This window comes from Cnephaeus nilssonii, assembly GCF_951640355.1.
Source record: "Cnephaeus nilssonii genome assembly, chromosome: 20".
Taxonomy (NCBI): Eukaryota; Metazoa; Chordata; class Mammalia; order Chiroptera; family Vespertilionidae; genus Cnephaeus; species Cnephaeus nilssonii.
The window spans coordinates 10,314,987-10,338,494 of NC_137091.1; the positions used below are offsets into that span (position 1 = coordinate 10,314,987).

At 41.2% G+C, this 23,508-nt stretch overlaps 2 protein-coding genes across 3 annotated transcripts in view; one reads left to right on the forward strand and one right to left on the reverse strand.

Annotated features, from left to right (window-relative positions):
- IST1 (IST1 factor associated with ESCRT-III) overlaps window positions 1–14,982 on the forward strand; it is a 30,449-nt gene extending 15,467 nt beyond the window's left edge. For both annotated transcript variants that reach the window (XM_079800331.1, XM_079800330.1), the window contains exons 2-10: window positions 1,160–1,262; window positions 1,651–1,831; window positions 2,540–2,627; window positions 6,844–6,927; window positions 7,871–7,981; window positions 9,447–9,650; window positions 10,783–10,872; window positions 12,151–12,199; window positions 13,619–14,982. In XM_079800331.1, the coding sequence (XP_079656457.1) occupies window positions 1,175–1,262; window positions 1,651–1,831; window positions 2,540–2,627; window positions 6,844–6,927; window positions 7,871–7,981; window positions 9,447–9,650; window positions 10,783–10,872; window positions 12,151–12,199; window positions 13,619–13,818 (1,095 nt within the window). In that variant the 5' untranslated portion in view covers window positions 1,160–1,174 and the 3' untranslated portion in view covers window positions 13,819–14,982. The remainder of the gene's footprint in view (window positions 1–1,159; window positions 1,263–1,650; window positions 1,832–2,539; window positions 2,628–6,843; window positions 6,928–7,870; window positions 7,982–9,446; window positions 9,651–10,782; window positions 10,873–12,150; window positions 12,200–13,618) is intronic.
- A 123-nt stretch (window positions 14,983–15,105) lies between these two features.
- Window positions 15,106–23,508, reverse strand: part of PKD1L3 (polycystin 1 like 3, transient receptor potential channel interacting) — a 67,656-nt gene continuing 59,253 nt past the window's right edge. The window contains exons 27-33 of the mRNA XM_079800332.1: window positions 21,391–21,518; window positions 20,647–20,807; window positions 18,782–18,992; window positions 18,376–18,477; window positions 16,453–16,584; window positions 15,636–15,716; window positions 15,106–15,216 (exon numbers count right to left, since the gene is read on the reverse strand). Coding sequence (XP_079656458.1) covers window positions 15,136–15,216; window positions 15,636–15,716; window positions 16,453–16,584; window positions 18,376–18,477; window positions 18,782–18,992; window positions 20,647–20,807; window positions 21,391–21,518 — 896 coding nt within the window. The 3' untranslated portion in view covers window positions 15,106–15,135. The remainder of the gene's footprint in view (window positions 15,217–15,635; window positions 15,717–16,452; window positions 16,585–18,375; window positions 18,478–18,781; window positions 18,993–20,646; window positions 20,808–21,390; window positions 21,519–23,508) is intronic.

Sequence of the window (23,508 nt, forward strand, 5' to 3'; positions counted from 1 at the left end):
TTTCTATTGGTCTGTGTGTCTGTTTCGCTGCCAGTACCATACTGTTTTGATTATTGTAACTTTGTAGTATAATTTGAAGCCAGGAAGTGTGATAATTGGCGTTGTTCTTTTTTCTCAGGATTGCTTTGGCTATTTGGGCTCTTTTGTGGTTCCATACAAATTTGATGATTTTTTTTTTCTATTTCTTTGAAAAATGCCTTTGGGATGGCATTAAATCTGTATATTGCATTAGGTAATAATAGCCATTTTAACTATGTTGATTCTTCCAATCCATGAACAAGGAATGTTTTTTCGTTTCTTTGGGTCTTCATCAATTTCTTTCAACAATGACTTGTATTTTTCAGTGTATAGATCCTTCTCTTCCTGTGTTAAGTTTATTTCTAGTTATTTTATCCTTTTGTTGCAATTGCAAATGGAATTGTTTTCTTCATTTCTTTTTCTGATATTTCATTGTTAGCACATTGGAACACAAGGGATTTTCTGTTCATTGATTTTTGTATCCTGCAACTTAGCTTTGTTTGTTTGTTGTTTCTGGTAGTCTTGGTGTTTTATATATTGTATCATGCCACCTGCAAAAAGTGACAATTTTACTTATTTATTCCTTGAATGCATTTTATTTCTTCCTCTTGCCCAATTGCTCTGACTAGGACTTCTGTACTGTGTTGAACAACAGTGGTGAGAGTATCCTTTTCTTGTTCCTGATCTTAGAGGCAAAGCTTTCGGTTTTAAGGTGGGATTTTTGGGAGAATTAGGAGGCCTTCCTGCTTGTCTTTTTATCACCCCTGTCCTACACCAATACATAGGTACTCATTTCATCCATCAGCAAGTTCTTTCAGCTCTGCTTTCAAAATAGCCTTAACTCTGATCACTTCTTCCACCACCACTGCTAACTACCCGTCTAAGCTGCTTCCATCTGTTGTCTGGAACATAGTAATATCCTCTCCTTTGTCGTCTTGCTTCTGTTAATACCCTCTCCCAATCAGTTCTCCACACAACAGCCAAAAAGATCTTTAAAAAATGTGAATCAGATCATGTCATTTACCTGTATTAGAAAACCACTCTAGTTTACAGTGTCAGATAATCTACTCTCTAACTGGTGTTAGTTTCTGAACTAATTTTAACTTGAAAATAGTCATTGTGTTTCTTATTTTTTTTCCAGGAGGAATAGCACAGTATGCTGGGCTCTGGATTTAAAGCTGAGCGTTTACGAGTCAATTTGAGATTAGTCATAAACCGTCTTAAACTATTGGAGAAAAAAAAAAGTGAGTAATGCATGATTGCCTTATATTTTTCTGTTCCAAAATACATCACTGGGTCCTAGCATCCCAATATTGCCTCTTTCAGGCTAAGTACTATGAACTTTTAGGGATCCTATATCCTTTAAATTTAGGTACATCTGGTTAGATTGAATCTCTTTGTTGCAGGGAAAGGGACATACTTTGTTGCTATGGTAACATGACTCCTGAAATTTTGGGTACACAAACAATATTCTCACCTAGACAAAGTAGCAAATTCTCGACTAGATTTGCTAAGGGAGTGAGCTAGGACATAGTGGAAACATCCACTTGTCTCTGTTGGGGTGGAGGTCCGCCTGCAGGCCAAGGCCCAGTGCACTACTGCTGTGTGACTGGAGTGGGATTTGTGCCTTAGCGGAACTGGCCCAGAAAGCAAGGAAAGAGATTGCTGACTATCTGGCTGCTGGGAAAGATGAACGAGCTCGGATCCGAGTGGAGCACATTATACGGGAAGACTACCTTGTGGAAGCCATGGAGATCTTGGAGCTGTATTGTGACCTGCTGCTGGCCCGGTTTGGCCTCATTCAGTCTATGAAGTAAGCTCTTTTGTGTTTTTTTCCTTTATTGATGTATAATTGATATAGGAAAACTGCACATAGTTAATATACAGTTTGATTAATTCAGACACATGCATATATCTGTATACAAACACCACAATCAAGGCAATAAACATCACCTTCAAAAGTGTCCTTGTATCCTCCCACCCCTCCCTTTCTTTTTTTGGTAAGAACGCAACATGAGCTGTACCCTCTTAACAAAATTTTTAAGCACACAATACAGTATTGTTAATTATAGGCACAGTTGTTGTTCAACAGATTTCTAGAACTTACTCATCTTGTATAACCTTAATGAATAAGATATTCTGATCAAAGACCTAAATATAATCACCTCTGGAATTTGAGGAAGAAGAAATATTGGTCTTCTTATTTAGGGGTGCACACTAAGGGACTGTTTCACATACCCAAGGACCTTTTTCCTATTATTGAAGCCTCATCTCAACATAGAGACAACTGTTGAAATGGCTGAACCTTCCTGACTTGGTGATCTTGGGTGCATCATTTAGTTTTGAGTTTTCCCAGAAGTAAAATAGGATGATGAAAATGGCTAGAAGTTCAGAGTCATTGAAAAGTTAGAGAGATTTGTGAAATAGCTTTAGAGGCTATATCACTATATTTCATACAAATGTTAGGGTGGTTGGTTGGTTTTAAAGAATGTTAAATTTTATTAATTTTTTCCTTAATTAGGGAGCTAGATTCTGGTCTGGCTGAATCTGTGTCTACACTTATCTGGGCTGCTCCTCGACTACAGTCTGAAGTGGCTGAGTTGAAAATAGTGAGTACAACCAGTTTCAGTGATGTCTGTAGTTTTTCATATTGTTAGAAAAATTGGTTAACATAAATCATTTCTGCTCATTTGACCAAGTATTTTGTACCCTTCTCATGCTGCCTTTGACATGGACTTTATAAATGTGCTTCTTCTTCCTTTTTAGGCCTTATATCATAGAAGAGTGTTTTGCAAACTTGAATAATTTTTTTTAAGGAGCAAAGTTTCATGTACCCTCGGTTTTGTCTTACATTATTTTTATTGTGTTATGTTAATTTCAAAAAGGACTTTCAAAGTGAGCGGCAAATAAGCATTTATTTGAGATCAATAAGAATAGCTATTGGGGATTCACCGATTCAGGCAAAATCCATATAGTGTTTCAATTAAGAGACAAAGGCAATGGATATATATGAGAAGGGGAAGGGGAACACTAGAAGGAAGGCATTTCTATTGGTGCAGATAACAATGCTGTTAATTCTAAATAATGTTTTTAAGTCTCATTTCGGTAGTCCATCAGTCCAGTAGTCATAATAACTGCTTTCTTGTTATCTTGGCAAACAGCTCTTTGGGACACACTGTTGCCCGAGGCCCAGCCCAAAGGTTATTTTGCCCTGTTTTAACATTGCACAGATTTGAGGCATACATGTGCAAAGCAGTTTCCCTAGCATGGGAGCTCTGGTTCCATTTTAAAGTGGTGCCATTAATTTTTTATTTTTTGACAAATGTTATTTAAGTATATACAAATAGAAAAGTTCTTACGCAACTGTAAACCAGTAAAGTTAAAACAACGTTAATTTTATTTTAGGTGTTTTGCTTCATTCATTCATTTCACAAATATTTATTGAGCAGATGTTATGTGCTAAGTGGACACAGGTTATAATGGTGAGCAAAATAGGATATGAGCCCTACACTTGTAGCTTTGAGTCTAGCAGACGAGACCGACATTAACTGAAAAACTGCCTGCCACAACATGGATATGGTACTGACTCAATTGAAAACAGTTCAATTAAGTTATTTTTCTCCTTATTTTCTTTCTTCATCTTTGTGTACTTGTTTTATTTTCTCTAAGATTGTCTCAGTCTTATCTACCAACCCATCTTTTGAGATGTCCTTCTCTTCTGATTTTATTTTTTAAGAGCTCTTTTTAATTCTCTGAATATTTTTTATAGTCTGTTGTTTTTGTTTCATGGCTACAATGTCTTCTAACTCTCTGAGAATAATATAGTTTATTTATTTTTTTGTGAGTCCTCACCTGAGGATATTTTTTTCATTGCTTTTTCAGAGAGAGTAAGAGGGAGAGGGAGAGGGGAGGAGAGAGGAAACATCCATCGATGTGAGAGATACACATTGACGGTTGCCTCCCGCATGTGAACCTGCAGCCCAGATAGGCGCCCTTGACCAGGAATCGAACCTACAACCCTTCTGTGCACAGGCCGACGCTCTAACCACTAGAAGCACTGGCCAGGGTTTATAGTTTCTTTTAAATTTTTGTTTCTGTAATGTTTGTTTTCTTTCTGTTTCTTAGATTTAGACTGTTTTATAGTAGAGGCTTTTCTTAGTTTTGATGACTCTTGGCTGTTGGTTTATATTTATGAGTAACAAATTTATTATTTAAAAAATTTTTTTATTGATTTCAGAGAGGAAGGGAGAGGAAGAGAGAGATAGAAACTTCAATGATGAGAGAGAATCATTGATCGGCTGCCTCCTGCATGCCCCAAACTGGGAATCGAGCCCACAACCCGGGCATGTGCCCTGACTGAGAATCGAACCCTGACCTCCTGGTTCATAGTTTGATGTTCAACCACTGAGCCATGCCGGCTGGGCAAGTAAGACACTTTTTTTTTTTTTAATTTATTGATTTTTTACAGAGAGGAAGAGAGAGGGATAGAGAGTTAGAAACATCGATCAGCTGCCTCTTGCACACCCCCTACTGGGTATGTGCCCGCAACCAAGATACAAGCCCTTGACCGGAATTGAACCTGGGACCCTTGAGTCTGCAGGCCGACGCTCTATCCACTGAGCCAAACCGGTTTCGGCAATAAGACACTTTTTAAAAGCAAATTGGAATCTCTTGTATGCTTGGGTGGGGCTTACTGCCAGATGCCTTCATTGTTGAATGATCTGACTAAGCCCTTTCTTGAGGGAACTCCAGACTGTCAAGAACTAGTTTTCTTTCCTTGGGTTGGTCATTTTCCTTAGAGAGGAATCCTACACCTGGAAGGTATAAGCTGGCTGTCAGCATTTCTGAGAGCCCAGGAGAGAAGGAAGCCAAATGTCTCATTCTTCTCTTGTAGAAGACCTACACTTAATTCTTCTGTGGTCAGTAAGTATCTCTGCTCCCTGCTATGCTTGGAGTACAGAGTCTCTTTAGTTTAACCTCCCCAGAGAGTAAACCTATATTCTGATATGGTAGGGAAAATAGTCATACAGGTGTGTTTTTTAAATTTCACTTATTGGGTGATATTGGCTTATAAAATTATATAGGTTTCATATATACAATTATATAATACACCATCTGATACCTTTTAATTGTATGTTTACCACCCCAAGTCAAGTCATCTCCCATCACCATTTACCCCCCCTTTACCTTCCTCTACCTCCTCTCTTCTACCCCTCCCCCCCTTCCCTCTGGCAATCACCATTCTGTTGTCTGTGTCCATGAGTCTTTTTTTTTCTTGACTGAAGCCCTTCCCCCTTCTCACCCAACCTCCAGCCCCTTCCCCTCCGACAGCTGTCAGTGACAACTGCTTCTTACAGTTTTAACTTCATTTTTAGCCTCTCCTATACTTCTCCTTTATATTATAAAGACTAGAGGCCTGATGCACGAAATTTGTGCAGGAGTAGCCCCCCGTCCGTCCGTCCCCCCCCCCCCTGCTGCCAGCACCCGCTTCCCTCTGGCACCCGGGACCCGGTCTTCCCTCTGGCCCTGGCTTCGTCCAGAATGATGTCCCGTCTAATTAACATATTACCCTTTTACTATTATAGATTAATTCCAAATGAAACAAAGATTTACATTTCTTTAAAAGAATGAAACCATAAAAACTTGAAGAAAACTAGGTAGATTAATAATCTCATAACTAAATATGCTACAAAACCCAAAAGCCATAAATGAAGAGTGATAAATTAAGCAAATATTTAAAAATTCTACATTAATATAAAGCAAAAAAAAATCATCAAAAGACAAATGACAAGTACAACTGCGAAGTACCAGGTACCCTTGAAAGTCTACATATTGGACAGGGAGTGCTCCCTCAGCTGTCAGGTGTTGGGACCACTCTGGTCCAATGCCATTGTCATCGCCTGCTTGAACTATGTAGTAACTTCTTGAATGTTCTTCCTATATCTGCTTTGGTTTTCTTTACTCTGTTCCCCATTACATCAGAACAACTGAGGGTTCTTATAAAAACACTGATCTGATCCTGTCACTACACCTTATTTTAAAGCCCTTTGGTATCTTTCTGTTGTGCTTGTGATAGAAACAAAACGTTTTATATGGCCGACATGACCCTGCATTGTCTGGCCCCACTTGCTTTTCTCCGTTCCTACCACATTCCTCCCTCAGGCTCTGCACTAGACTTATTCTGGCTTGAGGATTGATTGGCCCTGTTTTTCCACCAGAGGCCTTTGCACATGTTTTCTTCTTTTGTAATACCCTTCCTTCCCTCGTTTAGTTAAGTGTCTTCTGAAAGTCTTATCTGACTTTTCTTTTATTAAAATTAAATTTATTAAAGCGACATCAGTTAGTAACATTATGAGCTTCAAATGTACAATTCTATAATTCATCATCTGTATATTGTATTGTGTGCCCACCACCCAGTTACCCTTTTTTTTTATATCAGATCTTATTCTATTGTCATAGTATGGTATACTTTCCCTTGGTAGCACTTTTCACAGCTGCATTTGTACCTTTACCTGTGTGGTTTTGAGTAATGACTGTTTTCCCTGAGGATTATAAGATTCTCTAAGAGTAGGAACAGTGTCTGGTGTTGTTCATCATTATTTATAGTGTATATCGTAATGCTTATTCTAGAGTTCCACATATAGTTGCAGCTCATTGGATGGATACATAAACAATAAGTTAATTAGTATGTACCCCTAAGGTTTTACAGACCCCAGTTGTTTGGATATCCTGTAATAGAAGCCTGTTTACTGTTGATAGGAGAAAGCTTGAAGCAATCTATAGGAATGGTTTCCACTTTTATTTACTGTTCTTTTTTCTTGGTAGGTTGCTGATCAGCTGTGTGCCAAGTATAGCAAGGAATATGGCAAGTTATGTAGGACCAACCAGATTGGAACTGTGAATGACAGGGTAAGGAACAGACTGGTTAAACATGAAGCAATGGGCAAGGTGGGGGCAGGTTAATTTATTGCCTGCAGTGATCCAGTGGTTACCACTAGATGGTAGAGTTAATCTAGGGTTCCACATTTCATAGTGAGAGTGGGAGGAAGGCTTTCTGGTTGGCAGAGCCGTCCACTCCTTAACTTGGCCCTACACCTCTGACTTGTGAGGCTGTTGTTCTGTGTCATATCTTAATTTGCCCCTGTTCTTCGTGCCCTTTATAATTTGTGGAGGGAGAAATGAGGTTGGGAGAAGGGTGGAAGAATTCAAATGTGGAAGGCAGCAGTATCAGTCTTTTACCAACACCTGGGTCTTATATAACCAGAGAACGTGAGAGAGAATTGAGTCTTGCAATATATTTTGTGACTGGAAAAAATCATTTAACTCAGTGGTTCTCAACCTTTCTAATGCCGCGACCCTTTAATACAGTTCCTCATGTTGTGGTGACCCCCAACCATAAAATTGTTTTCGTAGCTACTTCATAACTGTAATTTTGCTACTGTTATGAATTGTAATGTAAATATCTGTGTTTTCCGATGGTCTTAGGCGACCCTGCTAGCGGTTCTCAACCTGTGGGTCGCGACCCACAGGTTGAGAACCGCTGCTGTAGAGCCTAAAACCATCAGAAAACACAGATATTTACATTACGATTCATTAACAGTAGCAAAATTACAGTTATGAAGTAGCAACGAAAATAATTTTATGGTTGGGGGTCACCACAACATGAGGAACTGTATTAAAGGATCGCGGCATTAGAAAGGTTGAGAACCACTGATTTAACTGGTCTGAACCTTTTTTTTTTTTTTGCCTCAGTTTACCTATAAAATGAGAGGAACAAAATGTAAAAGTGAGACAGGTTAGACTTGGGCTGGTTGGTGTAGATGCATCTTAACCCTGGGTCTTTTAATTACAGCTAATGCACAAACTGAGTGTGGAAGCTCCGCCCAAAATCCTGGTGGAGAGATACCTGATTGAAATTGCCAAGAACTACAATGTGCCCTATGAGCCTGACTCTGTGGTCATGGTGAGTTTAGAGCCTTTCAGAGTACTCAGAAAAGTGAGTCTCTAGGTAGCACTTTCTTTAACTGTGTTCCTTACACTGCAGTTGGTGTCTAAAGGTTTAAACCTTTGCCCAGTTAGTGCCTTTTTTGGGTAAAAATTGTGCCTCCATATCTCAGATGGATCAGATGAAATGAATACTGAAAGCACTTTGAAAAGGTACAAACCTTGCTGCTTATTAGATACCTGTGATGTGCCAGACAATGCACAGAAAGCTATTAATACAGAGATATATAAAAACGAGGTCTCTGTCCTAAAGAGACTTCCGGTGTAAGGAGGGTAAATATGCCAATAATTATCATCCAGCAGTTAAGGTCAATGGAATTTAGCAGATGCTTTGGTATGCTGCTTAGACAACACCCACTCCAAATTTTCAGAACAAGATGTAATCCCCCAGCTCTTGAGAGTATTGGTGTCTCACACAAAGCTGAGTATCCCTCCAAGCAGTGGCCCACAGAAAAGAGCTTCCTTACCCAGTCTTTCCTGGGGCCAGTATTCTGTAACTGGTCAGTGCATGGATTTAAAGACACTTCCCTTCGCCCTGGCTGGTCTGGCTCAGTAAATAGAGCATCAGCCTGGTCATAAGTTTGATTCTGGTCAGGGGCACATATCTCAGTTGCAGGCTCGATTCCTGGCCCCAGTCGGGACTCATGCGGGTGACAACTAATCGATGTCTCTCACACCGGTGTTTCTTTCTCTCCCCCTTCTTACTCTCTTTAAAAATCAATGGAAAAATGCCTTCAGGTGAAGATTAACCAAAAAAAAAAAAAGCCCAGAAAGAAACTCACTACAGACTGATTCATTTGCCTTTCAGCAAATAACCATTATGGCTTGTCTCATTTTCAGTTCTTATAAGTGTATTTCTTGTATCACATGATCTCACGCGTCTAAGGGAAATAATGAACAACATAAGCTGAAGAACAAAAACAGACCTGGTGACAGGGAAGCATCGATCAGACTGTCAAACCTCAGAGGGAAGGCAGGGGAGAGTGGGGGAAAGAGAGAGATCAACCAAAGGACTTGTATGCATGCATATAAGCCTAACCAGTGGGTCATGGACAACAGGGGGGTGGGGATGGGTTTGGGACGGGAATAGGGGATGAGAACAATTATGTGATACCATAACCAATAAAGAAGTTAAGAAATAAATAAAAATAAAGACACTTCCTCTTTGACACAGTTGGGGACATCTGCTGTAGGGTCACCGCACCTAGCTCCAGAGATCCCTGGCGAATTGGCTGAAGCCTTTGATTGCATAATAGCTCAACTTCTTACTTTACCCATCCCTGCTTCCTTCACTTTCCCACAAGTCATTATCACAAGAGATCGCCCTAGTAAACTTCTTTCATGCTAATCTCCATCTCAGAGTCTGCTTCCTGGGCACCTCGCCTGCGATGTGGGGTGATGATATGAATTTCTCTCTTTCTCAGGCAGAAGCTCCCCCTGGAGTAGAGACAGATCTCATTGATGTTGGATTCACAGATGATGTGAAGAAAGGGGGCCCTGGAAGAGGAGGAGGAGGGGGCGGGTTCACAGCTCCCGTTGGTGGACCTGATGGGACAGTGCCCATGCCCATGCCCATGCCCATGCCATCTCCAAGCACTCCTTTCTCATACCCACTTCCTAAGGGACCAGTAAGTATACATATAAATGTGATGTAAGCTCTGGAAAATGACAGGTTGGCTCTGTGAATATACTCAGGAGTTGTAGATTGTCAAGAGGATTTAGCAGTAAGAACAAATATTAACAATGATCACATTGTGTAAAAAATATTGGGATTTAGAGAAAGCCTTTTGGTTTGGCTAGAAGTAATGCAGTGGAAAAATCTGGAGAGGGTGCTAGAAAAACTCATCTTCATGTAGTTTATTTTTTAATTAAACATATTCAGGACCTGTTGCTGGCAGATTAGTAGTTTTTTGTTGTTGATTTCAGAGGAAGAGGGAAAGAGACAGAAACATCAATGATGAGAGGGAATCATTGATTGGCTGCCTCCTGCATGAGCCCACAACGTGGCATGTGCCCCTGGCCAGAATTGAACCTGGGACCCTTCAGTCCGCAGGCCCATGCTCTATCCACTGAGCCAAACCAGCCAGGGCCAGATTAGTAGCTTTGAAAAAAAAAGAATACAGTCATTTATTACCAAATAGAAAAACCTCTTTTGTAGACAAGAAAATGAAGGTCATTGTTGTAAAGTCTAATAATTTTCCCTAACTAATGGATTTAGTAATTCGCAGAATAGCCTTTGGCTACAGATCTTTAAAAATCTGGAATCCTGCCGAAACCGCTTTGGCTCAGTGGATAGAGTGTCGGCCTGCGGACTCAAGGGTCCCAGGTTCGATTTCGGTCAAGGGCATGTACCTTGGTTGCGGGCACATCCCCAGTAGGGGGTGTGCAAGAGGCAGCTGATCTGTGTTTCTAACTCTCTATCCCTCTCTCTTCCTCTCTGTAAAAAATCAATAAAATATATTAAAAAAAATAAATCTGGAATCCTGATGACGTGGTATTTTTGTTTTTCTTCTTTTGGGGTTCTTGAGTTTAATAAGCCCTATTTAATGTCATTGATAGTTCTGTGACTTTAAGTGAAATGATGTATTATGAAACCCAATTTTACCATATGCTAATTGATAGAAACAAGAGTTCCTTTCCTATGACATTCAACATTATAATGAAATGACATTATTTGAGGACCTTCTGTGTGTATCTATGTATCGGAGAAAATTGCTAATTGGGGGCAGTGTCTCTGATGTTGCCTTTCTCCTCTTGCAGTCGGATTTCAATGGATTGCCAATGGGGGCTTATCAGGCCTTTCCCAATGTTCACCCACCTCAGATACCAGTTCCCCCATCGTATGAATCTGTAAGTGCCTGAGCCTCTTTTATAAGCAGCAGGAGAGTGAATCCCATGAAGAGAGAGCAAAATAATGGCCAAAGGGAAGGCAAAGTTTTGATCAACTCTAGTACCAGCCTTGTTCTTGCTTTTGGATTGTGTTGCTTTACATTATCCTGGAAATGGGATGTGGTGGTGGCGGCAGCATCATTGGTGGCAATGCTTTGTCTGCAATTCAGCCAGGATCAGGAGGAGGGAGCTGCAGATCTTAGAAAGTTCTAGTAGGGCACTTAACCGTCTTTTTTTTGACTATGTAGAGACTTACTGGAGCTGGTACAGTCTTGGTGCTAGAATATCATAATAATAAAACTACCAGCTTTATAAATTCTCAATACTTTGTAATGCAGTAGTGACCAGATTTTTGTCTGACACACAAGTGTCCTGTAGCATTAGTTTTACATTTTAGTCTTGTGGTTAAAACTTGCTCTAATTGGCTAATTGATGCTTTGAACTCTGTAGGTGGTTGTAGCAGCTTTGGTTTAGAATTAGATGACTTGTTTTCTGCCAGCCTCGTATGTTCAGCCAGTATGTGCCTTTTTTTTTTAAGAGTAGAGAGGAGGGAGATAGAGACACACACACATCAACTGGTTGCCTCCCGCACATGCCCCAAGTGGGGTCAGGGATCGAACCTGTAACTGAGGTATGTGCCTTTTACCGGGAATCAAACCCATGACCCAATGCTCTTAACTACGGAGCAAAACCGGCCAAGGCTGGTGTGTGCCTTTTGAAAGCTGTTTCCACCTGATGCATAACTGAGAAAACAAATTGGTCTGGTGTTTGCTGTGGAAATGATTCATCTAGGGAGATTCTCCTGTTCCTGAGCTTGCTTAGTATTCTTTCCTTTGGTTATGTTACCTTGGGCCTGAGTTTTTCTTATGTTTTGGTCTTGCATGCATTGAAGCATTGCCCACAACTGTTTCGAAGAATGAGGTAGATGATCATCAGTATTTGAAGACTTGGTTCTTGGAGATGAAGTCAGTGGTTTAGTGCTTTCTCTGCCTGGAAGGTGAAGGTATCAGATTAAAGAGGTGTTACATTGTGGTTAGATTTTCCTTTTTCTCCGCTTGGTTTTCAACATGTTACCTATATCATCTGGTATCTATCTGGAAGATCAGGAAGGAGTGGAGGGGCAGGTTCTGATGCTTTCGCTGAGCAGCTTAGCTTTGGACCGCACAGGGGCTTATACATGTATCCATACTTTCTCCAGTGATGCCATTGCTTTCTTTGGTAACAATGTTTGTGTTTCAGGTCGATGACAGTAATGCTGATAAGAATGTCTCTTCTGCACAGATTGTTGGTAAGTGTGAGTTAGAAACCCTCAAGGCTCAGTGCTGAGCCCTTTGCTGTTTTATCATACATGGAATTCAACCCACATGCCCTGTCCTCCCTCCAAATGCAGTATGGCAAAAACAGAACTCAGGATTTCCCTCTTCCAAAAGGAAAATAATCTTCCTGGGCCCCAAAGAATCGCACAGGTTCCCTGTTTCTATTCCACACATTTTTATTTTTTCAACTTCTTTATGTTCCTGCTGATTCAGCTTCCATTGTGCCTGGAAATTAAAAGAAGGAGGGGTGAATAGGCACAAATTATAAGCAAATAGCTCAGTGACTTTTTACAAAGCAGGCATGTTCAGTAGCCGTCTATTCAAAACCACTACCAGCACCCTAGAAACCCACAGGGAGTATATATTTTTTTAAATTAGAGAGTTGTATTTTACTATACACAAAATTATATAATCTATTGATGAGTTTTGATATTACATGTGTGTCTACACACACATATAATATGTAACCAGCAAAATTATAAAACATTTCTATCACCCTAGGCTAGTTCCCTTTTGTTCCTTTTCAGTCAACTCCACCCCAGAGGCAAGAACTGTTCTATTTTCTAAAACTATAGTTTAGGTTTGCCTGTTCTAGAACTTACATATAAATAGAAATATACAGTAGATAGAGAAGGGGGTGATTTTTAACTTATAAAATGGAAGACTAGAAATACAGATCAGATCCCATTCCATCAAATAGGATTGACATTAACATCCTATCTAATAATAGAGTAACATGTAAATTACCATCACTCCGCTACGCCCACGATTGGGCGGCGGGAGGCTGGGGGGCGGGACTCGGGGTGGCCTATCCGGCCATTGAGAGGCACGGATCCGCTGCCACTGAGGGGGGGCTACCCTGCTGTTGAGAAGCGCAGGGGGCGGGACTCCAGCCCCCGTGCCTCTCAGCGGCCGCGGACCATCAAAAGCGTGGGAGCTGGGTGCCTGTCTGCTCCGGCACCAGGCCTTTCAGAAGCCTCCACCGAGCCGGAGGCTTCTGAAAGGCCTGGTGCACCAGCGGACAGGCACCCAGCTCCACCGCGAAAAGCGAAAGCGTGTAGGGGACCCTACACATGCATGATTCAATCATGCACTGGGCCTCTAGTTTCTTATAAAAAATTTCCCAATAAGCCTTAAAGAGTAACTTCATCCAACAGAATTCTGGTACCACTCCAGACTTTGGACTTTGTTGTTATAGGAGCAGGCCTATGTGAAAGGGGACAGTGTGTTTAAATGAATGCTCTGTGTATTTACCTTTAGAATTAAATCATTTAGAAAGAAAACTTTTCTACTGTATTTGATTGTTTTGTTGTTTCTGCCAAAGGGGACTGTGGCTCTGAGCCACCTCTCTGGCATTTGTAACACTGTGCTCCTTGCCTTAATTTAATTAGGTCCTGGACCCAAGCCAGAAGCCTCTGCAAAGCCTCCTTCGAGAGCCGTGGATACCTATGACAACTTTGTACTTCCCGAGTTGCCGTCCGTGCCAGATACACTACCAACTGCATCTGCTGGTGCCAACACCTCAGCATCTGAGGACATTGACTTTGATGATCTTTCCCGGAGATTTGAAGAGTTGAAAAAGAAAACATAGGCCTCCTAATCCAGGCACCATCCAAGTCCTGGGAGTTGAGACTGAGAAGTTTCTCCTTGTAACAAAGAATCTCCATGAAATCCTGTTTCATCTCTTAACCATCACCGAGCGCACTTCCTGTGGGCTCTCTTCCTGCTCTACCAAACTTTGGTGCTTTCCAGTTCCTGTTGCTCCTGAGAGATGAAGGACCGGAGACACTGAGCCCGGAGCAGCCGACTCCGGGAGCCGTGCTTGTCTGTTTTCTGTCAGCGTGAGCCCAGGCTCTCTCCTCGCCTGTCCCACCATCCCTCTGCAGGGGAGAGCTGACAGAGATGGCTGGGCTGTGGAAGAGAGTACTTAGGAAGTGTCTCAGCCCTGTGCTGAGGTTCTAGACTTAGTACAGGTGGATTTGTGGTGAGTGAGAATCAAGGCTAAGATGTCTATTTTCTCATTCTGATATGAATGGGAGAGAAAAAAATGACTCAGGAAGCCATTGTAACAGTTGTTGGAGGCTGGGTCCTCTCATTGGCATCTACACTACTCCTTGCTGCAGGGCAATGTTCCACCTGGATGCAGCTGCAAAGTTTATTTGGAAAGTTGAAGGCCTCTCAGTTCTACTGGATTCCCAGGGAGCCCTCTGTGGCCTTTTGGCTTTGAGTGCTGTTTCCCTTTTATCAGAGGGCAGCACTGTATATAAATTCCTGTTTTTCCCCTAGCATGTTCTGCTGGATTGTATTACTGACAAAGGAAGGACAGGCCACATGTTGGGCAGAAGTCGCCATTCAAGGCTAAGGTGGGCTTCCAGTTGCCTTAATAGAAGTATTCAAATCTCTTGAATAGTGAGCTGAAAAGCCTACAGGAGAAGAGGGGTTCCTGTTTTCATTTGAAAACTTTATGATTAAGAGAACCTTTAAAAACTAATCTCATACATTTTGGTGCCCATGTGGCTGTAGGTGTTTGCTGCTTTCCTTGATGGACAATACTCTTACTGTTGTAACTAACATGCTCCTTTACCCCTTAGCTAAGGCATCCTTTCCCATAGGGATGGCTTTGGGATTGGATGATAAGACTGGCTTCTGTGTAGTATATCTGTATATACCTGTCTCAAGCAACCTTTCTTTAATGTTTTTGATTGGTTTGTATCCAATACCTTGGTAGCTGATAATAAAGTTAAAAATTCTATGACCTGCTTTCTCCACTGGTTGGGTTGAATAGGGAGCTGCAAAGTTGGATTTTAGTGGAGAATATTGTAAGCAAGTGACCCATGCTGGGCACAAGCCAGACCTTACCTTTGGCTCCCTGGGTCATGTGGATGCCTGCAGCAGTAAGGAACCCATTTCAGTCTCTGTATTTAAGCCCAGATAGCATCTGTGAGTTTGCTTGGTTACTCCTCTGGGACTCTGCAGAGGCTTCCAGGACCTAATTAAATCAGGGCAAGGAGGACAGTGTTAGAAATGCTCCCCCTCAGGCAGATGGCATGCCTGCGTCTTTATTTTTAATAAGCTGCAGTGAGCTCACATCTGACTCCATGGTATTTCCCACCACCGTCCTAGAACACTGGTTGTGAGTGTTCTGTTACTCAGAGCCAGTTAAATGTGTCACTCATTCTTGCAGCTTTAACCCTTTCCCAACAGTGCCAAGATCGTAAACACAAGGACTTTCAGCGAAGGGGTTTTGATTCCTTACTGATAAAATTTAACAAAGTGTATTGAACATCTGTAATTTTCTAAGCTATGCCATGCAAAAGCAAGTACTCGCTAGGTGGTAACAGGGTTAAGATAGTTCATCTTTTAACACGTCAGTGTCGGTGCCCACGACTGTCACAGTTGTTTACTCACATGTGTTCTGGTGCAGTGGATTCCTAATAGACTCGAGAGCTTCTGCAGCAGCATATCCATCAGTGTAGCTTCTTTCCAAGTCTTAGAAGACAAAGGGAGAAAAGCAAGTATATTGAAGGGAAAAAGTATCAAAGGTAAAAGTAACATAGTAAAGATACTGTTTCCTTTAATGATTTGCTGGTAGGCATTGGAGTGCTGCTTCTTAGTAGTTGAGGGTCAGCTACTTACAGGACAGTGCCTAGAACATAGTGCCGTCTTGGTAAACTGGGTTTCCTAGGAAAATAGCAGAGCTGTGGAGACCAATAAAGGGGATTTGCTGGTATTGTGCACTACGTCCATCTGTAATCTTAAGCAGCTACAGTTGAGCTTTTCCAGTGGTATAAAATGGTATGGCTTATACAGGTATTCCCCACTTTACGCCACTTCACGTTTAGGGAAGATGTATGTTAGTACCTATTTTCACTAACCAAAGATAGCGGAAGAGGACTTGCTTTTATGAAAAAGGCGAAACGGGAAGTGTTTGCTGTGAGCTATTATAGAAGTAGTGCACATTGAACTGTTCTTTTTTCTTTATATAAGCTGTATATTATATCAGCTTTTACTATATGTTAGTGCTGTTTTAGGCTTGATGTATTACTTGGTAGGCTACTTTTGGGGGACTGGGAAAGCTTAAAAAAATTTTCCCATTTAAATTAATGGTAATTGCTTTTATACTTTATGCCAGTTTGGCTTTTGAAAGTTTTTACAGGAACGTGCTCTACTTTTGAATAATGGGGAAAACCTGTATATAAAATTACCAAGCCACAGACTGACTTACCTTAAGGGACTTTCTTTCTTTACCAAAGGACATTAGAATGGCAGACACAAAAAGGTTAATGATCACGAGTACCATCAAGATGACACTGGTGAGGATCAGAAAGGATCCCAGGACTGGGTCTAAAGCAATAATCTGGAAAGACAATAAAACACTTTTAATTTAAACATTGACAGTTTGATTTCTACTTTAAAAACACGTTATGTGTAACATTTGGGATTTATTCACATAAGAAAACACTGGTAGAAACTAGGGAGCAAAGCAAAACTACTTAAAAAGGAGAATACTTTTGAGCAAGAATGACTGACTCTAAGGTTGTAAAAACAGTTCTCTCTCCAGGGCTTTCCAAGAAGAAAGCAGGTGAGTTGCAAAATTAAAATGATTCAAAGCCCATGTGAGTTCTAACAATTCCAGAAAATACAGGGGTGGGCAAAAGTACGTTTATACTTCATACAATCATTGATAATAAACTTCCATGTATTCACAACTGTAAACCTACAAATCAAGTGATGTTGATTTTCCAGTACTGATAAATGTTTTGCCTTGGTATTGTTTAGAAAAAGACCAACTTAGAGGATGAATGCTTACATTAAATATTATGATGGAAATCTATATGTCAAAACATTTCCTAGTACCAGCCTGTCATCCACTTAATTGGGTAATTATATCAAGTTTGGGCTATCTGAGTTTTTGATATAAGATTTTTTCCAATAAGTATAACTTCATTTGCCCTTCACATTATATGATTAGAGCAGAAAAATGTCAAAAAGTATTAGCAAAAGTTTATTATTCTGATTGTTACTTCTTTAAGACCTTTAGTATAGAAAGTGTTCCAGAGCTGAGGACTTCATCCCCTAGTGATTGGGGCTGGGACCACAATAAAATAGTCCTCCCAAAACAGTTATCTTAGGGAGATGGCAACTTTCCATATTAGAAACTATGTTAAGTTGTCCATTTTAGTTAGTAACCTTTGAAATCTAGATTATCAGAATGATAAGCCTTGATGAAAATCTTGTTTCACTAATTTGAATTGCAGTTTTCCCTTCCCTAATCAAATCTAATATATGCTTGTGCTTTGGACCCAAATTCTTTTTTTAAAAAATATATTTTATTGATTTTTTACAGAGAGGAAGGGAGAGGGATAGAGAGCTAGAAACATCGATGAGAAACATCGACCAGCTGCCTCCTGCACACCCCCTACTGGGGATGTGCCCGCAACCAAGGTACATGCCCTTGACCGGAATCGAACCTGGGACCTTTCAGTCCGCAGGCTGACGCTCTATCCACTGAGCCAAACCGGTTTTGGCTGGACCCAAATTCTTATCTGGGTTTCCTACTTAATTTTTTTATGTTGAATGGGAAGGGGTTCTATTGGTATTTCCTGGAGAGGAATAATAGGCTCTCTGAAATGAGTATTTGTTAACTATAAACAGATATGTCACAGCTCTTCTGGAATTGTACCGCCCTAATTTTTTAAGTCATTTCCATAGTATACTTTAAAGGGCCACTGAAAAGGCAGCAGCAACCCCATGTTAATCTGGCCAGGTCCTAGAGCACAAGCTCACTCCCAGTGTCCTTGGCAGTAAGATTAAGGATACAAGTAGTGAGAGAGGTGGGACTATGTGGTTAGGAAAGGGCAGATTTCTGAAAACAACAGTCACCCAAAAGCTTGTATACATCAGTGGTACCATAAACCAGAATGGCAAAGGATCTATCTCTCTCCCTTTTCCAATATGCATTGGTATAGCAGGGGCTGCATTTATAGACCATATCCCTTTGTTAGATACAGGATGAGGCAAAAGTAGGTTTACAGTTTTTGTTTGGGAAATGTTTCCTGTACTCACTACTGTAAACCTACTTTTGCCCAGCCCTGCATACTAAACCAAATAGAGGTCTGTAGGAAAAACAGATTTTTTTTTTTTTTACCTCGTTATAATGAGAGATTCCCATCAGGAGACCAACAAAAGTCACTGCTGAGCTGAAAAAAGTTCGGTAGTTGGACATGCTCCATCCAAACAGCAGGTTAAACTGAAAAGAGGAAGAAAGATGGGTCGGGGTGGAGGTCTGTCTCAGGGTGCTTGATGATGATGAGGTCAACAGAATGAGTGGAATAAGGAAATTCTTTAGTGGCCATTTCAATTACTATGCCTAAAAAATACATAGAATTCCTTTGTAATTACATAGTATTTTCATGTAAATTTGACCTTCATTCCTGTGAGCTAAATTTTAGAGATGAGACAAATGTGTGAATTTAAGTCCTACTACTCTAAGGGAAGCCAAGTGACACCAAGACCATAGCACCCAGGAAAGACAGACACTGAATGGGGCTCACAGCCATGGCATAGCCGGTCAGCAGGATCACAATGACCAGCAGGAAGCCCACCACCTCATCCCAGGCTTTGGTGAGTGTTCTTCCGATGACCTGCAGCCGTGGGTTATGATGCAGCAGCGTCCATAGCTGAACAGTTGCCAGCAGAACCAAGAAGCCCATGAGGTGAATGACAGCCGAGTTCACGTTTACTGCCTCGTAGAAGTTGATGAACCTGTAGCAGGAAGGCCGACAGTTACTCAGTATGAGCCGCACGCCATCACCAGTTCCTGTGCTGCCAGTCTCCAGTGTCCCCACTGCCGAAGTGCAGCAGTTGTGTGAGTCCTGTTAGGTCAGTGGTCGGCAAACTCGTTAGCAGAGCCAAATATCAACCGTACAACGATTGAAATTTCTTTTGAGAGTCAAATTTTTTAAACTTAAACTTCTAACGCCACTTCTTCAAAATAGACTCGCCCAGGCCGTGGTATTTTGTGGAAGAGCCACACTCAAGGGGCCAAAGAGCCGCATGTGGCTCGTGAGCCACAGTTTGCTGACCATGGTGTTAGGGTGAAATGCTTGATGTACGAGTGCTGCCTTCTAGTGTGGGCTCTTGTATTTGTGCATATGAGAGCAGAAGAAACGTGTTTGGTTGGGAGTTGTGAAGAAAATTTGCAGTTTTGACCTGTAGCTGATGCTTTACTCCAGGTTCATCCTGGAAATCAAGGCCAGCCGCTTCTATTGCTCTGCCTTGAGTTAAATCTCTCCTGTCAAAAGGAGACGAGTTGCCCTGGCCGGTTTGGCTCAGTGGATAGAGCGTCGGCCTGCGGACTCAAGGGTCCCAGGTTCGATTCCGGTCAAGGGCATCATGTACCTTGGTTGCGGGCACATCCCCAGTGGGGGGTGTGCAGGAGGCAGCTGATTGATGTTTCTCATCGATGTCTCTAGCTCTCCCTCTCCCTTCCTCTCTGTGGAAAATATATATTTTTAAAAAGTGCACTGAGGACTCTTAGCACACACTTAAAAAAAAGGAGATGAGTTAACATAATGACCTGTGCCATTAGGCTGGTCTGTTTTCTGTCATGCTGTAATCCTATACTGTCCTCTGCCAGTAGATGATGGATAGGTTTACCAGTGCTGAGAGTAGAAAGATGATTAAACTAGAGGTGAGTGGTGTTTGTAACCAATTAGGAGGTTTTGTTGTTTTTTTTAAGTTATTTGAGAGATGCATTCATAATTTTGTTGCAGCATCTAAACCCCCATAGATGTGAGCAGGTTGGCATTCAATCACAATTCTTTTATTGTCTAAAAACTAGGCAATGCCACACAACAGGCTAGACCTCAGCTGCCAGCATCATTCAAACTGCACAGACCCACTGTCCCTGAATAACAGCCCTCTGTAAGGCCTTCCTGGGACAGTGCCTCAGTCTTACACACATCAGTGGCCCAGGCTGTTGACCAGGAAAGGTTAGAAAAGGTTGATCAGGGAAAGGCCAGAGGAGCCCAGAGGGGCACCAGAATGGAGGAACATCCCTACCCAGAAAGCAGCTGCTTTGGATTTAAAGTATGTACTCCGTGTTGTGGTTTTACTTAAAAGATGACCATTTGTCTTGTCTTAGGTTTTATTCCTTTGCCAGGTTGCAAAATAATGACCCAGATGGTAAATAGGACACATCCAGGCCCCTGTGCTGTGAAAGGCAGAAGACTTGATTAGCAATATAAGCTTCTAGTTCATTGTTTTCTCTGCTGTGGACATTAGTCTGAGATTTGTGTTTAACTTTGGTATTATACAAAAATACCACAGCAGTGGAGGAGGAGAGGGAGTTTGAAAGAATCCTGTGTGATTCAGGATCTTTGGACATCGAGGAGGAATGTCTGTTGCCCCCTCTTACCTGTCACGGTCATTGTGGTATTGTGCCATGTTCTTCTTATGTAGAGAAATAAGCTTGATGTCAAGCATCAAGATGGCAAAGCTGGTTAGGATTATGCTCATGTCCAGAATGTTTTTTTTCCTCGTTAAGAACCTCCATCTCTGCTGTTTCAGCCGGCGACCCTAAACAGACGGCACAGTCACTGCTGCTTGCCTGAACGCCTAGCTGCGTCTCTCCCTAATGAAATGGCAGGAACACGGGCAAAGCGTGCTCAGCTGGGGGCTTCGATCTGACCTGCGCACAATGGGTTATAGTCTCAGTTCTGTTCTGTAGTCGCTCAGAGCTGCTGCTTACGAAAAGTTGGCCTTCTCTAATACAGTTTTCACTGGGTACAGTCATTTTTCTCATTGCTTAAACTTAATAAAAAAAAAAGTTTCTAAGTTATCAAGCCTGAAAATAAAACACTGTTCGGCTTAAAATATGTTATCTTTTGCGTACAGCATCTGTATTTTGGGTACTTGCTCTGTTCATCATGCTTTCAGTCTTGCTGTTGCTTTATAGGGTTAATAACACTGCACACAAAATAATCTTTCTATAGAACTAATTCTTTAACTCTTGAAAATTGAAAGAGCTACTTTGTGGACAACTAGTCAGTCTTTAACTGAAGTCAAGTTTCTGGAAAAGACCAATAAGAGCTCATTGTGGAGCTCCCCCAAATAATACCTGGTAAGCTTGAGAATCTTAGATCAAACATTTTCAACTCACCTGTATGAAGCCGTAGTAACAGACTAGTAGATAATAGATGACTTGTGAGGCAACAGACCAGGCAAAGTCCTTCTTTGATGTCTGAAGGGAAGTTAAAGTGTCCAGTCTTACAGAAGCGAAGAAAGCACCTGAGAATAACATTGAGTCAAGAGTCTTTAGAACTTTCCCTTCAAACTCTGTCTTTGAAATAACCCCAACTGTCCCTCTATTATTAGTTTCAAATGTTCTTGAGTTTCTAAGCTCAGTATTTCCTCTAGAGGTGTCATGAATATTAAATGAAGTCGTGTGCAAAGCTATTGGAGAAATGTGCTTATTGCATTAAAAGTTAGTAGAGGGGAGAGGATTATTCTGTTGATCCCGCCTAGAGGGCAGTGTCAATGATTGAATAGCTGTTACAGGTGTTACCCTTACGAGTTAGAACAGCTGCAGGGATGTACAGACGTAATGTTGCAACGTGGTGTTTTGCAGAGAACTGATCACTGCAACGTAAAATGGGGACAACAGTCAAATGTAAGTGTGGTGCTTTTGTTTAAAGCTATTTAAAATATATTTTCAGAAAGTAGTATGATTAAAATGCTTTGAACCATTTCAAATTTATTTTCTATGTTTAAAGCATTAATATTATCCCATGAATTAATACTCAGATGTTTGTATGAGGATAGACTTAAAAAGCTTCAGTCTCCACCTAGAAAGACAGTGATTTTGTTGCAGTTTTATAAAAGTATGAAAGATCTTGTGAATATAACTTTTCACAAAGCCCCAAAATATTAGATCTAAGATATGCCCCTAGTAGAAAGTGCCATTTTAAGAACAAATTCCTACTTCACATGGTTAGCTCTCAAGACTGGGACTTTCCCTCCGGAAGTAAGTATAGGGAAGTGGTGTACTCTGTGTGGGTCTGGGAAGAAGAAATTCCTGATGAGAAGTAAACCCTGGTGGGAAATAGAAGGACACTTGTGGGCAAATTCTGGGGGAGAGAAGAAAGAAGAGAAAAAAGTGGGCTTAGGACAGACCACCTGTTTAAGGTAGGGGAACTCAATGTACCAGTTTCCCTCTAGTCCCTTAACAAAATGCCTCCAATGACAGTGAAGGGATGAAAAATGACACAGATAAAAAAGGGGGCAAATGAGAGGAACAAACTGGAAGCTGGGAAACGGACAAATGACACCGACACAGCAGATTCAAGAAAGCTGAAACCTGAGCAGCCCATTCTTACCACAAACCCCAGAAAGGCTGGGAACGAGAGGCAGCAGGTACCTCTGAAGGTAGAGGGTCAATTGGAACAAAGTGGGATTGCAAGAATGAACTTAAGCAGTTAGATCCCAGATTTCCTCCCTGTCACAACCAGATAGCCACCCATCCTGCCTTCCACTACCCCAAGACTGAAGGTTTATTTCCTAGTGACGCTGAACTAGAGAGAAATCGGAACTCAGAGACAGCAGGTGCACCTGCAGGTCTACTGGAAAAGGGACTTGAGAGAGAGTTTACATACTGCATGGCGAGATCCCTACTTCCCTTCCCTCCACTTTAACAGGCTTATCCTCAAGACAGGCATTGGAAGGGTCCCTCCTGAAAACTGACTGCCCAAGAGAAAAGACAGGTGCCAGTTGACAAGCTCTATCCATGCATACAGAACTCCTAATTAGCATGATCAGAATTTTGATTTTTTTTTACTGTCTCTTTCAAATATGAAAACAGTCAGATACTTAAAACTAACATTAAAAACCAGAAATTAAAGCAAATAAAAAAAAGCTCAGAGAAATTAGAGAAAATGAAGAAGCTGATAAAAACAAAATGAACCTACAGTATCCTCAGAGAGCTGAGAGGATATTGATTCCATAAACAACAGGAGACTATGCAAAAGAAATATGAGAACACAATTCTTAGAAATTAAAATATAAAGATGAAAATTTCAAATGGATTAGAAATTGAAGTAATCTTTCGGAAATAAGATTGAAAATAGCGAAAACCTAAGAAAATCAGAGGATTAGTACAGGAGTTCCTACCTCAAAATTATAGGAATGTCAGGAAGAGAAAAGAGAGGGGAAATTTACAAAGAAATGCAAGTAAAATTTATCAGAGCTTAGGGACACATTTTCAGATGAAAGGACTTACCAT